We start from the raw sequence: 17,250 nt of genomic DNA on the forward strand, positions 1-17,250 counted from the left end.
AAGAGCTAAGAGACAGGCGATACTATCCCGACGCGTAACTGAACAACGCGAATTACCGATTCTTACACTGACATCAATGAATACATATCTCTATTAGATTAGTCGTTTGGGTATCATCTGGATTATTATTATGATTATGGATATTGGCCAGCTCTGCCCTCTCCCAAAAATGGGAAGAGCTATGCGAGGGTTCAAGTATTCGGCAACGCTACCCCAGAACAACATCCATGAGGCAGGTGAGTGTCGATACTCGCACTGCACATGCCGTCTCCTGGCGTCGCCAGTGTTGCAACCGGAACGTAACCGGAGACAAACAAGAAAAAGCCCCCAACGTGTATTTTCCGCATCCACTGCATTTTTCTACCGTTTAATAACCGCGTGTATCTGTCTACCTGCGTTGATCGCACAGTATCTAGTCCGCGAGCGGCTGTTCTTTGCGCGTGCTGTTCGGATTGCCCGGCCACAATTAATCGGAATGTCCAGCAGTCTTTTACGCGGACTGGGCCTTCGAAAGGCAACTACAAGATTTACACCGCTCACATTTCAGTGCTGCCGAAATCTTCCCTCGCATGGTTACTTTATCCTGTGAGTACAGTGAAGGTATTATAGGTTTCTCCATCCTGTCGTTCCTCTGCAACGATTCTCTCTGCGCGGTCCGAATTATACAGCGTTCGCATAGTTTGCTCTTATTCAGACATCTGCGATAATAGTGTACCGGTCACCCCAGACGAAATACCGAAGAGTGTCATTTTAGATACCAATACCGTGAACGTCCTTAGCAATGCTGTAATTATATGTTTATCATTACAGGAATGATTTACCCGTTGATGTCTTCAAAGCCCGCTGAAAGGCAGACGCTTACACTAGAACAGCGAATCAATGTCTATTCTTTAGAATGCATAGGTTCATCATCAAATCATGCAAACTTACCTTTACATTATACAGGAAATTGCTACATAACGTAATGTATCTATATTTGTACACAGAAATCTAGGTGTATGTTTAGGTGGAACAAATGTAATGGGGACAATTTGTGATTAATTAACAACTAAATCACAGGATGAGAGATTCAGTTGAGAAACGTCTGTGTGACAAGCGTGTTTTTCTGCTTCTTCATTTAGAGAAATTACGTTTCAAATATCATTTAGTTTTGCAGAATACTAGAGTTTTTAACGTCCAGTGGCGATAGCAATGGACTCGCTTTTACAAAAAAGTAACAGCTAAGATCTAATGATTTATGTTAGAGTCAACTTTGGTTACAGGAAAAAGCTAATATCATGCTCAATACATCTGTATTTATGGGGGTACTGTCGCAACCATTACTTTTGCTAACACTGCTGGCTTTCCATGTACAGAATATATATCGGATTTACCTATTATGATTCCCACACTATTGGCATATACTGCCTGCGTAACTCGTGCATGAATATCGACACATTTTTATAGAATTTTCAAGGAATCCTAGAACTTAATTCTTGCTTTATTGAATTCTATTAAATTATAGTTTCCTTACAAAGCGACAACGCATACAGCGTGGCCATATTTTTATTACATTATATCTTTACTGACAAACAAGACCGTTAGATGACCTGTCGAATGTAAAATATATTCCGAGAGTCCCTCTTCCATAGCGGCGTAGCAGCGTATCCGTAGTCCTCAATAATGATAACGTGCGATTTTATCACAACGTCCAAAAGTCACTGATTCTCGTTTTTGACTGATGATTGGTGATGAACAGTAATTTCTAATTGTGATCAAAGGAACTGCACGACTTTTATGAGTCATAGTCAGTCCAAAAGCTCCGACCCCTCGTACATCCCTTTACTGCGTCAACGTTTCGTCGGAAATTCTCACTGCCTTAGCAAACGGTATAGTGTGAACGTATGTTTATTGTTAGCAAGCGGACGACGCAACGCAGCTATTGAACAGCTTGTTTGTAGCCCGTAGCAAAATCGTTGATTAGATAAGGTGATGATGCTTTTCTACGGATCGGTTGTGGCTCTTGAAAGCGTCTCAAAGGAAACTGCTGTGTTCTTTGTAGCCTTCCAGAAATTCCGGATGATACAGCAGAAACCAACAGCTTGCTCCGCGTGACGGATAAGGTACCACAGTACAACGATATAACAGCTGAATCCGCGTTTAGAGCTGTCGGGAAGCTCTTTATTGAATACGAAAGCGGATTATGTCAGATTGAAGAGCAATTAGAAGGTAGACGAACATGTGCCAAGTAAAAATTTTTCCAATTGCTCTTTACAATTACAGATCTAAAATCACGAAACATTAGGTAATCTGTCCTACACATGAATTGTATTCGGGTACCTAGTTTGTTATATCACTTCTTCACCTCGTCGAGCCTTACATCTCTTGGCGCCCTCGACTGAGTCAGCGCTTTGTTTTGTCAGCTGTAATGATAGTACTTTATATTTCGATCGCCGGTGCACGTTGCAACCATAGTTGTAGAACAAGTAAGTGATGCGCATTTTTTACAGATCCTAATCACCCAAAAACATTCAAGTCTGTCTTTGAGCCTATTGAGAAACTCCTTTCACCGATGGAGTCGGCATGGATGTCCGTAAGAAATCTTCTCTTGGTAGGTGGCTGTACTTCACTTCGAACTTCGTGGTCTTTTACGTTTGCGATTTTTCTTGCCTTGTTGAAGATTGCGGTATAAAACTGAGCATATATATTCAAAATCGCTAAGGAAAACGTGAGGTTTGCATAATTTCATGCAGAACGTATCAGGCGTATAATATAAATAAACCATTTTTCAAGGATGTTTTCCTTTGTACAGTAAATTTCAAGGATGTATGCAGAAGTACCTTTTAGGAGCGATAATATTGTTGCTCCGAACTGCTATGATTACTGAAATATAATTAACTTGAGCTGCTACTATTTTTGGGTAGGTGCTTTATGTTTTTATGCTTTATGCTTGAATTGTCTTTTCGCTTATATGTTTCGGCCTGTTTTTGCTGTATTCCAGAAAGAGAGAAAACGACATGCACAAAAATACGGACCTCTTTAGGTTTATTTGTCATAGATAGGATTTTGATATAAGACAAAGATTACTATGCCTTACTTTTTAAGATATGACACTCATAAGATTTTATTTTATATATATAGAATATATCTATGTGCCCATGAATCACAGCTACTTCCTACTATAGTTGGAATGTGCATTTTACTTAATGTATCCTGTTATATTTGAAACGCTGATTTCTAAAACTATATAACTTTATTATTATATATTATTATTATAATTATTCTATCAATAGTGTGTTATTATAGTTTCTAGCTACGCAAATATTTATCTATAACTACTCTACCTTTAATTGCAGGTTCGTAATGACAACGATATAGCTAAGGCTTATGAGAAACTGCACCGAAGGGCAGAACAAGCCAATGCAAGGAGGTTCAACTCTTCTCAAATCTATAGAGTTGTCAAAGATTTCCACGACGATCTAGAGAAATTTGATGACGATCAGCAGCAGGTATATCTTTTGATTTGGATTTTTCAGTGTAAGAAAGAGATTTTTCAGTGAAACAAAAATCAATCAATTATTGTTTTAAGATCTATTCTTAGGTCTCCCATACTCTTAAGAGTTTTATATAGTAAACTGTTTGCTAAAAGTTGTAAAGCCATTTTTGACAATTTAACAACATGACAATCCACAACATACAGCCTTAATCAAAATTGTTTTAGGATTGGTGGGATGTGATGTTTTTCATTTTACTTATAAAAATGAAGCATATGAACCTGTAGCTGGTTGGCTAGTATACCGTAACGATAAGTAATTCATTTCAACTGAAATAGCCAAAAATAATATACGCTTGGCAACAATAAAATATATCTTGCAATCGAGCTGTTTGGAAAGTTTCCTGTGTACTAATTATGTTACTTATCCCCCGTCACTGTTCACGACTTTCTCCTACAAACCCCATTATTTAACTGATACCCTCTCGCCAGAAGGGAGAGAATAAGAAGCAGTTTTTCAGCCAACTTTTAAATTGCTGACCTATGTCGAAGGTAAATCTGCGAGGATAATTGTAAAGTGAACGAAAAGGCGAACCTCCGTCAGCACAAGGTCCGGCAAATATGTGTGATCTAACAAAATTTCCCATTCGATCATGTACGCCATATGCGGCCCTGTGTGTCATTCAGCGGCAGCTCGCCTGTCAAATTGCCTTTTGCTTGATTTAGTGTAATTAGTGCAAATAAAAGTACCGACGAACTTTTTGGTCCAAAAGGAGCAATTCTCAGTCGTTGCCGTCACATCAAATTTCAAGTACCTTTTTAGGTGAATACCTGATTGGAGTCTAGGCCTTGGCTTCGTTTCTGGCGCCACCTGTCAGAAATGCTCCTAATGTTGACACACAATTCTGTGCAAAAATCGGTTATTGTGGTTACGCTCGACATCGTGTGATATGCCGAAATGCAGCGTTAAATTGATTTCTTGTTGAATTTAAATTGTTCTCGAAATACTCAAATTTCTATGTAAACCCAAGGGATTTGAGGTGGGTAACAAGTCTTGGAACCACGACCGATCTTCTCAAAGTGCGTTTAGATGGTCATCATCAAACTGAAACGATCAGCCAGAGAGCATCCTTTAGAATCTTGATACCGTCTTTAAACCTGGAAAACCACTTTTAAGCAGTGTTTGTATCTTTTTTTTCTGTCTCGTACACAAGCTAAATGTCCCGGGGTGTTTCGGCCCGGAATGAAATGTATAGTCTAGAAAGTAGGGAAAATGCGCTTTTTTCCACTTGGCACGTTCATCACTAAGGAATTTTTTCAGTCAAATTTGCACTCGCAAAAGAAAACCGTAATCATCTATATTGATATATTCAAGTTTGAAAACAGCAATTGCTCTTAAAACCTTATTGAGTTAATCAAGGCTCAGGCACTACGCCTAGTTTAGGTTATCCATAGAGGCGCGTTCTAAATTCTTGTGGATACATTAAAAATATTCATCGAGCACCAAACTTATGAGCGTAAATACGTTCCGTATAGGTTATTCGAAAATACTGTACCAGCTTCAAGTTAATGGGTCTGGATCTCGATTACAATAATAAGCAAATCCTGAAAGAGACAGCGGACACGATACGGCGTCAAGGAGCAACATTTGAGAATAAATTAGCGCAGGCGACGAACGCATTCAAACAGCCACTTGATGGGGACATTATCAAGACGTTCCCCGAGAACCTTCGGCAGCACTTTTCCACCCAGAATGGTTTTCTTGTAACACTGCACGAACCCCAGTACTCGGCATTTATGGCCTATTGCAGCGACAGACGTCACCGTCAAAATCTTTACACGGCCGCCTCGATTAGGGCGTCTTTTACGAATATGGCATGGAACAACTCGATTCATATTGAGGAAATTCGTTGCGCTAGAAAACAAGAGGCAAGGGCATTCGGGTAAGTATTTGAAATACTTAATTAAAAAAAAATACTAAATGATGAGTATTTCATCTACATATCCTATTGTCCGTCAAATTTGATGGCAGAATTGACAAAGGCTAGGCGAGTAAACTTCGGTTGTTATCAATATACATAAGTATACATAAGCCAAGGTACATAGTAATGATAAAAATCAGAGGTTAATTAAAAACGTGTACGTCCTTAAAGAAAATGTATTAATTTCGGTTATTGAATGAGTGGTCGTTACAACCGTTAAAGTACTATTGTCGTTACTACAGCTTTGGTACTCAATTATTTCCCATGCTTTGTGGTTCCGTCTACAACGGTACTTCGTTAAAGTTATTCGCATTGAAAGCTATTTACAACCATTGTAGGTACAAAACGTACGCCGAAAAAGCAACTGCAACGAAGATGGCGCCATCCGTCGAGCATATCGTAAAAACTCTCATAGACCTATCCAAAAAAATCGATCCCGTGGCAAAGGAGCATATTAGGGGGCTACAGGCTTTTTGTGCTGAAAAGGGCTTTAAGGCGACACTCGAGCGTTGGGATCTTCCATATTGGCGGCGGAGGTATCGGCAAGCTCATCTGGCTATCGACGAAAATGATATGAGACAACTATTTCCTTTAGAGGCAGTTCTTCAGGCAAGTCGATCAGTTATATATATATATATATATATATATATAGAGCGAAAGAGAGAGAAAGAGAAATGTGACCATTCCTGCAACCATAGCCCCCCTAAACATTATCATAGATGTTCGCATGTATTTCTATATCTGTGAGTGTGTGTATTAGGCCGCTAGTCTGACTACTGTGCATATTTAAGGGATTGAAAGAATATACATAACTTTACAGGGGCTATGCAATTTCGTAGAAAAGTTTTTTGGTATCGAAATGCGCGAGGTGCAATCGAAAGAACCCCTATGGGCTCCTGACGTGAAAATGTTCGAGGTTGCTGTTGACAGCGCCATGGTGGGAACAATCCTCATGGACTTGCCAACTAGAGGCGATAAATACCCAGGAAGCTGGTGCCAGAGACTAAAAAGTGAGCAGCTTCTCATTCGCTTAAATCGGGTCTAATAAGATTCGACTAAATATTCTCATATAAGATATGAACTTGAACGGTAAAATTTTGCATATGATGTTAAGAGTATATCAGAAACGGCGCGGAGCTACAATTAAAGCAAACTCACTTTCCTTAAGCGTAAATAGAAACTGAGTATGTACTACCGGCAGTGTAAACTGTTCAGTCAGAGCAAGCATTGTAGGTTTCTAGGGCTAGACTCGAGCTCCACAATTTGCGTATACTGACTGACATGACTGAAGAAATAAAAAGATCAATATCTAACAGGGACTTCGTAATGCTAATTTTCTTTTAATTTCGTTTGTTTCATTTATGAACTCTTCAGCCCGCTGTGTGACGACAAATACATCTCCGCTAGTGTCCATCGTGATGAATTTACACGACCGAACATCTGTTAGTCTTTCAGAACTAAGTGATCTTCTCAAAAACCTAGGGCACGCTCTCCAGCATACCGTGTCCCGAGCACGCTATATAGATGTTTCGGGAATTGCCAATTTACCATGGGATATTGGCCATATGGTACCGGACTTGTTCGACATGCTCTTACTTGATAAACGTTTTGCACAGATGCTTTCGGCTGAAGAAGCGCTCACCGATGAGTACCACAGCAAAATTGTTGATAGTCGATTACATATGGGTGCCGTTGACCTCCAACACGAAATCTACTTGAGCCTTCTTGATTTAGAGCTCTATTCCAGGTATGAAGTGAAGTTGCTGTCATTAACTTTTAAACGACAAACTAAGCATACTTGGTAGAGGTATGGAGTATATACCAGGGTAGCAATAAACCTGAAAATATACCAAATGCGTGTTTATCCCCGAATCATTTGTGGAATATTGTACAAATATGTGTTTTAGAACTTAGGCCTAACGCTTTCCCGAATTTCTGTTCATCACTTCCAGTGACGATTACTGGCAAGATGTGGTAAATCGGCTTAGGCCTCATCTTATCACAGCCTTTCCAAAACATCAGCACGACGTGTTTCACGTCTGTTCGTTCAGTGAAATCATCTCCGGACCCCTAGCAGCTGGTTACTATTCTAAAATATGGAGTCGTATGATTGCTGCAGAAGTGTTTCATGCTATGCACGAATGTCAAAATGATGCTGATATCGCCAAGGTTGCCCGAAGGTTAGTCAATAGCTTACCGCTTTAATTGATGACAATACACGCTTAAAATATAATAATTTGCTAATTTTTTAGGTTGAGTAATCCAAACAGTATCTATTATGTGGTACCTCATTTTAGAGCTGACTGTACAAATTTAATGTGAAAAATTCCGTTAATTCAAATGCAGTTTGTTGCTATACGAATAGGTCTTTTCTTCGTTTATTAAGTTGAGTGGAAGTCACAGTTATTTCTTTTATTTATAACTTTCAAACAAATGAACACATTAGTTAAGTAGTGTTTTTTGCTTTCTACTACTTTCGCCCATTTTTCTGGTAGGCAATATATGATGTCCGGTAACAGTCTGGTAGAAAGTTTGGTGACACTCGCCGAGTTAAATAACTTAGTATTACTACCTTCTCATTTCATTATAGGCAGAAGTGCAACTTTTAACCTTCATTATTTCTCTGTGACGTCGAACCTGTATAGAAATCGTGCAAAAAGATCAGTTGTTTATAACCAATAACGATCTTCTATAGAAACAACTTCTTGTTAACGTCATGCAAGCAACGAAACACATATTTTCAAACGTGTTTTTGGTCATTTTCATTGAGTTTATAACAGTTCACTTTTTTTTCCTTTTTGACCTCTTCTAACGCATGAAAACGATTCACGACAATCATCTGAGACATATAGAGGGCTTTGAGGTTGACTGTGCAGCAATCTGCTTAAGTGGTGCCTGCGTTTCGTAGTCGTTTACTTCTTGTGACGGCCTGATACGTGATTTGTCGTTCGAGCGAAAATCTTTAGTTCGAAAGCGATTACACCAGAATTAGCAAGCGGTAGCGCTTATTGCACGTTAATTACAGATAAAAATTATATAGGTAAACTAGAAAGTGCTATGATACTCTGAGTTAGAACAATGACGGCGAAAAATGAGTGACCAAGTAGTGTTGATGAACCATTTGAGCGTTTGAAGCAAAAGGATAAATTTCTCGCGGGTTCTTTTATCACCGAACCGCCTTACGTGTTTTATACAGAACACTATGCCGATTATATACAAGATGACGATGCTACATTTGATTTCATTGGAAGTTAAAATGCGGGATGAAAAGGAAATCGATGCCTTTACTGGCTTTGGAAATATTTTTTTTGTATCAACAGCATCTTCTCGAACATGACAACAGTGTAGAAGACAATGTCTTATATGCATCTTTTCGAGCATCATGGCTGAACACACGGAGTCATCATTTTAAACGCCAGGGCGGACGCCGAACTGTCAAATCAATCATCATAGAGAGCTCCAGCGGAACACGATCAGTGCATGTGACGTTACCGCCATCTAATGGTTCAAACAGGAACGTTTTACCTAATCTAATGTTAAACTGTTACAAGCAAATCCGGCGGACTTTAAAATCTGGAGCTATGCAGGGGTAGCATGAGGGTACTTTGGCATTCTAGAAACTTTAGTAAAAACCGGTTGATTTCGCTTCAAGAGAAATCGACTTGGAAGGAAAACCATCTTTTAGTTTGGGAGACCAACGCTCAGTGGTTAAGTGTTTGACATTCGAAGGCTAAAGCAGTGCGAAAATTTATCCAGGGTGTGTCTATTTATTTATCCAGGCAAGGAGGCCCTGAGCGAAAGCACAGTACGTGAACGATGCAAATATTTCAAGAGCGAAGCTTAGAGTGTTGAAGACTAGCGAGAAAATAACCAGATGTTGGAACTTGAAAGACAATAACGCATTGCAGCAATCGAGGTGGCTGAAAACGAAAGCAGAGCTTGGAATCTGAGGTCTTTGGCGGCTAGAATTGGCATATCACCCAACGAGTTACAGACAGATAACTTAAACACCGAGACTGCGGAAACTGAGTGAAAAATAAGTTCCCGTGAATAGGCCCCAAGCCAGTTGGACATGCGCGTGGTGCAATTTGCGGAACTTCAGTTAGCAAAAAACCCGCCGGGATCATACGATCGCCGGTGGTTTAATCTTTAGTACCAGCCGGGGGGATCAAGCGGAGGGAAATCGAGTTTGGTGCCACTGTCGAATAGTTTCGGATGTAAATAAATGGTGGTAGTTGCAATTGCACCCGTTATTATGAGATAGTCACCGAAAATGAAACAATAAATGTAGCCCGCTGTGTCGAGTTTTTCAGGAGACTTAAGAATTTTTAATTAAAAGCACGCAGCTTGGTTACTTGATGATAATGCCATTCCTTACCTTCTTGTTGGATTAAGCAAAGGAATATGCAAAATTCCCTTCAACCCGCTCATTCTCCCGTTTTAGGTCCGTATGATTACGAAACTTTCCATGCCCCAAAAAGGGAAATTAATGGGCAAACATATTTCATTGGTAGATAGAGAAATTACGTATGAGAGCGCGATATACGGCTATTCAAAAGCTGTCGAAACGCAAAGAGAGTATTACAAAAATAATTATTCTAGCCCAACTAGTTTAAGAGTTATTGAATATCAAAGTCCGCCGGATCCGCTTGTAACAACCTAATAATCATTTCTTTAATTTCTAATGGCTGATTGTTATATACCATTAGAAAGCTGGCTGATTTCTTTGCTTTATAAGACTCTTGTTATCGTTCCCTGCAGATTCGAAAATGCCTTCGACTTCAGCTACGTAGATTTTGTTGCACGCAGAGTATATTTCGCGGATCGTCCTCTTCATCTCCTAACAGTAGACAAAATATTAGATAGATTAGGTATCAAAATACCGTTTTTGCCGTCCATAATCCTATCCTCAGAGCTTTACCTTAAGACAAAATTTTGTAATTTAGACGAAAGAATGACAATTATCTTATAAGATAAGGGATATATTTCTAATATAATACAATGCTTTTGATCGTCAACAAACAAAACGTTAGATAACAAAGCAATAGAAATTAAATATGCATCCCGCGCCTTAAAAAGAGCGCCCCGCGCTTATTACCTCATCACGATAATCATTATAAACGTTGACAATGTAATACAGTACTATTCTACGATATAATACGATACTATTATCGACTTTACAGTTTCGCTTATTTCACAGATTTCGGGACGTCATGCTTGTTGACGGTGGGTGTGTACCACCAATTGAAGCATTTCGAAGATTCCGCGGAAGAGATCCTGCGCCCGATTCCCTGCAGAGTATGTGCAAGCTGCAGGAATTGTCAGTGAAAAGAACAGAGAATACTAAGAGTTAGGTAAACTAGAGCAGTGGGTGTCAATAAGATTAGTGCCTGTTTTATCAAAAAACAGATAGGCAAATCGTGGCGAACTTACTGCCAAGCCAAAATAATGTTATTTCTCATTATATATTGTTATTGAGACAAAGTTCGACTGAGTGGACTAGAACAGTCGAAATTCTCCGCTTGTAACTAATTGTAGAATGTAAGTGAAAACAACCGGGATCCGATGCAGTTTGGAATCGTATTATCGTTAATAGTTGTTATACCAATGTCAGGGATTTACATTTCAATTTACATTTAATCATGTTATTCTGTTTCGTTCTGCGGAAAATACATTGAAAATGGTCCCTTGAACAAAATGTAGGCCCCACAATATTCGTTTACTGTAAGGCGAGCCAATCTTTCATTTGAGACCCTCATCGACTGTTGCGGTAGATGTTTTTAGTAATCGAGCTGCAGACTCATATTTATCGACGGAAAGCTTTGTAAGTATTGTTTTTGTAAATAACATAGTAACAATGAGAAGAAGAGAAAAAATGCTAATAATACTAATAATAAATAACGACGAGAAATAGCGATTCAGCTGTATTCTTTATTTAATCTTCACAATAGTCATAGGGTGGACACGTTATCCATAGATATGAAACCAGCTGAACGAGCAGCACAAAAAAACTTTCGGTATTCTAACCTACAGATCAAACATTTGAAACATTTGTTATAAAACTGTTTCTAGAATCTCAGTTAATTAAACACAATGTCTTCTAACGAGTAAGCTTTTAGTTCGGTTTAGACAAAACTCATGATCGTTACAAATGCTTAGACCTTTCCGCCAATATGTTCACGATTACGTAACAGTAGGTGTTGTTATACTCCGGTAAAACTCCTACCAGCTCCGACAGACTTCGAATTCAGAAACAGCATCAACAGAAATTGCGGCGTCGTTCCATTGTTATTCTATACATTGTTGCAATCACTATAGCTGACTTAAAAGTAAAAGTGGCACCTTTGTAATTCCATGATGAATTTCGTGTAAGTGCAAAAGTTCCTACACTATATTGATGAGCATAAAAAAAACACTCCGTAAGGTAAAGGTTTTGCGAGTTAAAAGATTATGCGACGTCAAATTGTGTTCTAATAGCAAATTTTTGATAGGATCTTGCTTATTATGGGAAATGCGTAATACATATATAAAACTAAGTAAGGTGGAATTTAAATTGGGAAAACGTGACGCCAAGGAACCGGGGAAACAAAATTGTCAAGCTAAAGACACTGCCTCAAACTCGTCATGCCTAGAATAGGTGTTTCCGCGGAAGCTCTACTGAAATGTCTTAACGCTTTTGCAATAGGGTCAGACTACTCATTGCGAAGTCGTGAAAAGCAGAGAACTTAACAAAGTCTTTTAGTTACGGGTCTAGCCATGGTGGGCGCCAAGGCTCGAAAAGGTTAACGGTATTTCTAAAAACTGATCAACTCCACCATCTTAATGTTATTCTCTACCACTTTATTTTCATTCTACATCATTATACACACCATGTCATGTCTCATGTATGTGTTTCGAATATACATATTGAAGAAGCAATATTAGTATTTTTCTGCATAATGCGACAATAGATGTAACGTTAGATATTCCCAGAATAAGCGAGCCTTCTTTTACTATTCATTCACAAGTATTTAGTTGTTGAGTCGATGTGTTTGAAGCTGTTGATATTTTCCATGGTTATTGGCATAGAGATATAAAGGCAAGGTAATATGATTAAACTATCTTTCTGGTCCTCTAATCCATCCTATTCTGGTGATACAGAATAACTTAATTGGAGAGGAGGAAATGATAACTAAAATGTTTAGCCAACCATGCAATGGTTTCATTTCTGTCGTTGCCTAAGGCCTCTATATGCGTTTTAATGTCGAACTCAATCATTTCCTGTAGGAATTCCTCATCCCTCTTTAATTCGATTGCATGATACATGAGCTTGAACAAAGATACAAGCGTGTCATAAACGGTTTCGGGGTCGTAAGATTGTAGCTGCTGGATTAGTGGCGGTACCAATCCCTGCTCAAAAGCCTGCAGGACTTGTTCCTTGTGAGCACCGTCTAAGAAGCTACCAAGTGCGAAACCTGCTTCGCGCTGAATTCTCAGGTCGCCGTGTTCCAGCTGGCGAATAACCTCTGTCAGCAACATGTTATCGATCGCACATTGGATCTGAGGCGGATCGCATGCAAATACATTAGCGATAGCGACGCATATATGATAGAAAAGTTCACTTCGATCCTCTTCCACAACTATCGATAGAACACGTAATGCGCCTTGATCTATGAACTCCTGACACGTATCGTTATCTCCGTGAAACAGAATGACTATTAGCTGTATTACAGTCGCAAAACACAACCTTGTACATTTCATGTCGGACTGGGCGTGCGTACTGTGCCAAATCAGTTTACGTACTACATTATTTGCTTTCACCATCTGAATGGTGTCTGATGTCGGGAAGCGTAGAACGTTTAGAAAAGCTCGGCAGACGTTTTTTATTACCCAGCAGTCACAATTTGTGTCGAGGGCTAGTATACAGTTTAGTATTGTAAATACAGCGTCCCTTAAAGCAAGACCAGAACTATGGGGACCGTGTTCCGTTATGCAGCGCATTAAATAAGCAATTTCCTGAAGCAGCTGAGGGTGCAGTATTTTGTTGATGAGGTCTAGCAATGAATCGGGGCATGAGACCTCTTCCAGGAGTGAGTCGCGTCCTTTCGCGCTATCGCCTGCAAAATTGGCGAGAAGCTTTAGGCAGTCCGCTTGAAAACATCGGTCAGTTAACTCGATTTCAAGGAAGTGGACAATCCTTGTTATGTACTTTATAAAGTGTCCTCTCAGCTCAGGATCGTTCCTAGTTACAAAACACAAAGTCCACACAGCGCTCCGTCGTATGTGGGCGTCTTCGTGGGTGAGACATTCCTCTAGCAGTGGTAGAAAGTCGGCTCGAAGGATCATGCCGACGTTATCAGGGTTTTTTAGACTTGATCGTAGAATTTCAAGGAAGTTTACTACGTCTGAAATATTTTCGGGCCGTAATTTGTCAGACAAACCTGACGAAATCACAACGGGTACAGCATAAAAACGAAAAATTATTAGCAGATAATCAAGCTTGAATGCCATATATTTATACTATATCTTCTGAGCATTGCCATTTAATAGCACACGAGATTTCATCGCCGTTAATGTAGGCTCCCTAAGAATCTGCCTACCCATCGGTAATTACCATTTTCATTCATGTATACACATACAAGAAATTTTGAGGGTCACTTATTAATACTGGACATTATTCACTGTCTATTTTATTATTTTTGCTCTGCGTGTATACGTGTTCGAAAACAAGACGAAAATAAGCCTATAATTGTCTTAAGCGATGAGACGTAAGAATCCTGCACAGCTAACAATACGTTTTTAAACTTTGATGTTGTCGAAAAATGGAGCTGGTATTGTGTCAAATATATATCAGTATAAACCGATTTTAGGGAATTGCATGAAAGTTTGATCAATCTACCTTAAGGTAGTGTCCTTTCTAAACACTATATAAACATAAAATTAGACAAGAAGCGCGTATTGTCGCTGAAGTGACAAAAATATGCAATAGTCGTTACTAGCTAATCTCAATAACCACATCCTGTGTGAGTATTCAGTCCGTCTGAACTCAAGGAGATTACATAGGATGCAACTTTCATTACGATAAAACCAACAAAGAAATTTTCAAGTTCTTTATAGAATATATATATATATATAATCAACACATAGAATCTGAATAATTGATTGCCACTCGCAAAACCATCGTTTAGGTGGCTTCAGTCTGAGTTCCACCATATATGCCACACAGACTAGTCTTACTACTACCAGAGCTGGCGTTGGTTCGGGCACGGCTTCATCTGATCGTTTATTTTACATTGCATAAACCATATATGTATATTTTTTTTAAATATATCTATATAATTCCAAGTAGAGTGGACTGAGTTCCATTTAAAATTTTTGTTCATACCTCATGTACAAAACATCGTAATATTCTTCTGTCATTATGACTTACTGCGACGAATTTCATGTAGCAAGCTTAGTGCATCGCCTTCAGTTAGAACAAGTGGTGACGATCGGCGTCTCCTAAGGTAAATAGGTGTAGCAGCAGAGGCCATTTCACAGATAACATGTGTTGTTTAAACTCCGGTAACGAGCATTTAATCTAAATGTTAGCGCTATATCTTACTACGCTTAAAAATGTCCTTTTACATGCAGGATTGCAACGTCTTCTCAACGATCTCGAAGAGTCTCCAAATGTGCAGATGATCTCTCGCCTGGCGTCTGCATGTGTATAAAGTAATATACAAAACTAAACATATCAAAGCGTGTTTTATAACTCCATTGTATGGACGCTTAGTTCGTTCTTCTTCACCAGCTTACGGCAGATTGTGCCATACTTTTGCATTAATTCTAACGGATTCCGTTGATAAGAATGATCCGCCTCCTAGAAATGCGATTTGTCTAAAATCTATTATAGTTTACTTTTAATTTGCTCAGTTAAGCTACATAAGGGATAGATCTCTCCGAAAAGAGATGTGGCTACTTTACTACCTGTTCACCCACCACTGTTGCATGTTTTGGGATTGTAAAATGTTTCAAAGGGTCACACTGTAATGCAATTATGATATGGAAGGTATCGACAGAAAAGAATCGACTTTTGAACGCGCATATGGCTTTGCCATCGAAAGGCTAAAATCTTTTGAGCGTCGGTGATATACAAAATGCTGAGTGATAAGATATCAAAGTAGTGACTTTCAGATATGTAGTCATTTTGGTGCGTTGTTTGCTACGTAGTGAAGCCTAAAAGAGACACTATTTTTCTTTTGACTTCTTTGTATTCTGGTCACTATAAAAAAAAATTTGCACAAATAAAGTATTTAAGGGTATCATAATTTTTGGAGATAACGAACAGTGACTTGCGTATGGAACGCCTATAACACAAAAGCGCACAATTATATTAAGTGACAAAATTTGATTTCAAAGTAGTCATAATATTAATTGAGTAGACTTCGATACGGTAGTATGCTCGTAAAAAATATGAATTATCTATTTCTTACTTTTACGTATTTTCTAGGAAGAAGGAAGAACTTTTTTCCTAATCTACACATTCTTGCAGGTACTTTATTCGTAAATAGTTTATCATGTGACATACTTATTTTTGAATTTTTTATTGTACAATATATATTATTACGTTTTACCTTAAAATAAAAAAAGTCTAAACACTTACTTTAAGATGTTAAGAGGGTAATATAAAAAACAAACAGAAGATTAAGTAACATGGGGTTTGAAAATACCCCCTGAACATTCTATTTTTCTCTTACTCGATAATCAACTTTTTTTCTGGGAAACTTTGTTTTAGAGCGTTACAAAAAATATTAATGTAACGTTAGCTGACTAATAAGAAATCTATTTCAATAAAAATTTATCAATCTAACACCTACGTTTTATACGAATTGGCTTTATTGGGAGATAATGTTGATTTAACCTTCCAAGTAACTCAAATGATATGGTAGCTTATCTAGGGAATATAAACATTATGTGCGCACTACGTGATTGGTTATTTTGCAAGGCATCAACGACAAAAAATGATACCCCTAAAATAAAGCGTAGTTTAGCAGAGAAGCCTATTAGCCATCTAAGAAACACAATGAATACAAATTTAAATACAACTAAATCATCTATCATAAAGCATGCCAATCCAAATATGAGAAATAATTAGTATTCGAACAATTATATCGAATGGCTTAAAATTGACAGAACTAATGCTATCGCTTTTATCAGACTTGAGATCGGTAAACGTTTCTTACGCAGTATTATATGACTATTGGACATATTCCTGGCCGATTGCAGCAACCTGCCCAGTTAAAACACACAGAATATTAATCCTTACACCTTGCCTGTACCATAAACTCATAAAAACAACATAACAAAAAAAATATTCAAACAAATTTTCCGCTCCTATACAGTAAGATTAAAGAATCTAAAAGAAGGTCGAATCAAAGTGTCGTTTCAAGCGACTAACATATTTCATCTTTAGTTACTAGTTCAGTCTTCGTATTGACGTTAACTAATGCAAATATACAATAAATTCGAATAAAATGGTAACATGCCTTCTTATCGGGCAAAGATGATAAAATTAGGTCATATAAGAACGCTAATTAGATGTTGCCATTGAAAAGATTAAGTATCATATTGCACAGAGTCTCAGAAGAGGCTTCTGGAAAGCATATGACAATTGACTCCTAACTAAAAAAACACCCACCTAAGACGTACTAATATTTTCCAGATAATCAAGCATAGCTTACCTGCTTGGATAAGACACTAAAAGCATAGTAATGACATTCAGATCGTACCGTTAAAAGATCTTATGTACGATACCTTGTTGCACTTCTTAATAGT

The 17,250-nt window shown here is 38.3% G+C and overlaps 2 protein-coding genes across 5 annotated transcripts; one reads left to right on the forward strand and one right to left on the reverse strand.

Moving 5' to 3' along the window:
• Positions 1 to 130: 130 nt before the first annotated feature.
• On the forward strand, positions 131 to 11,371 carry LOC111268791 (uncharacterized). Of its 2 annotated transcripts, XM_022847989.2 has the most exons (10): positions 131 to 585; positions 2,042 to 2,208; positions 2,490 to 2,590; positions 3,336 to 3,488; positions 5,009 to 5,415; positions 5,793 to 6,063; positions 6,275 to 6,464; positions 6,829 to 7,201; positions 7,407 to 7,634; positions 10,655 to 11,371. In XM_022847989.2, the coding sequence occupies exons 1-10, from the start codon at positions 131 to 133 to the stop codon at positions 10,806 to 10,808; spliced, it is 2,499 nt and encodes an 832-aa protein (XP_022703724.2). In that variant the 3' UTR covers positions 10,809 to 11,371. The 2 variants fall into 2 exon arrangements, with proteins under 2 accessions (XP_022703724.2, XP_022703725.1); XM_022847990.2 differs by lacking the exon at positions 131 to 585 and having other exon boundaries at positions 2,083 to 2,102.
• Positions 11,372 to 12,273: 902 nt separating this feature from the next.
• On the reverse strand, positions 12,274 to 17,230 carry LOC111268792 (uncharacterized). Of its 3 annotated transcripts, none has more exons than XM_022847993.2 (2): positions 17,157 to 17,230; positions 12,274 to 13,874 (listed from the first exon to the last, which is right to left on the reverse strand). In XM_022847993.2, exon 2 carries the CDS (start codon positions 13,777 to 13,779, stop codon positions 12,601 to 12,603), a length of 1,179 nt encoding a protein of 392 aa, XP_022703728.1. In that variant the 5' UTR covers positions 13,780 to 13,874; positions 17,157 to 17,230; the 3' UTR covers positions 12,274 to 12,600. The 3 variants fall into 3 exon arrangements, with proteins under 3 accessions (XP_022703728.1, XP_022703726.1, XP_022703727.1); XM_022847991.2 differs by lacking the exon at positions 17,157 to 17,230 and adding an exon at positions 14,864 to 15,126; XM_022847992.2 differs by lacking the exon at positions 17,157 to 17,230 and adding an exon at positions 14,819 to 14,941.
• Positions 17,231 to 17,250: the final 20 nt, after the last annotated feature.

The sequence above is a fragment of the Varroa jacobsoni genome, unplaced genomic scaffold (assembly GCF_002532875.2).
Source record: "Varroa jacobsoni isolate VJ856 unplaced genomic scaffold, vjacob_1.0 scaffold_1320, whole genome shotgun sequence".
Classification (NCBI taxonomy): domain Eukaryota; kingdom Metazoa; phylum Arthropoda; class Arachnida; order Mesostigmata; family Varroidae; genus Varroa; species Varroa jacobsoni.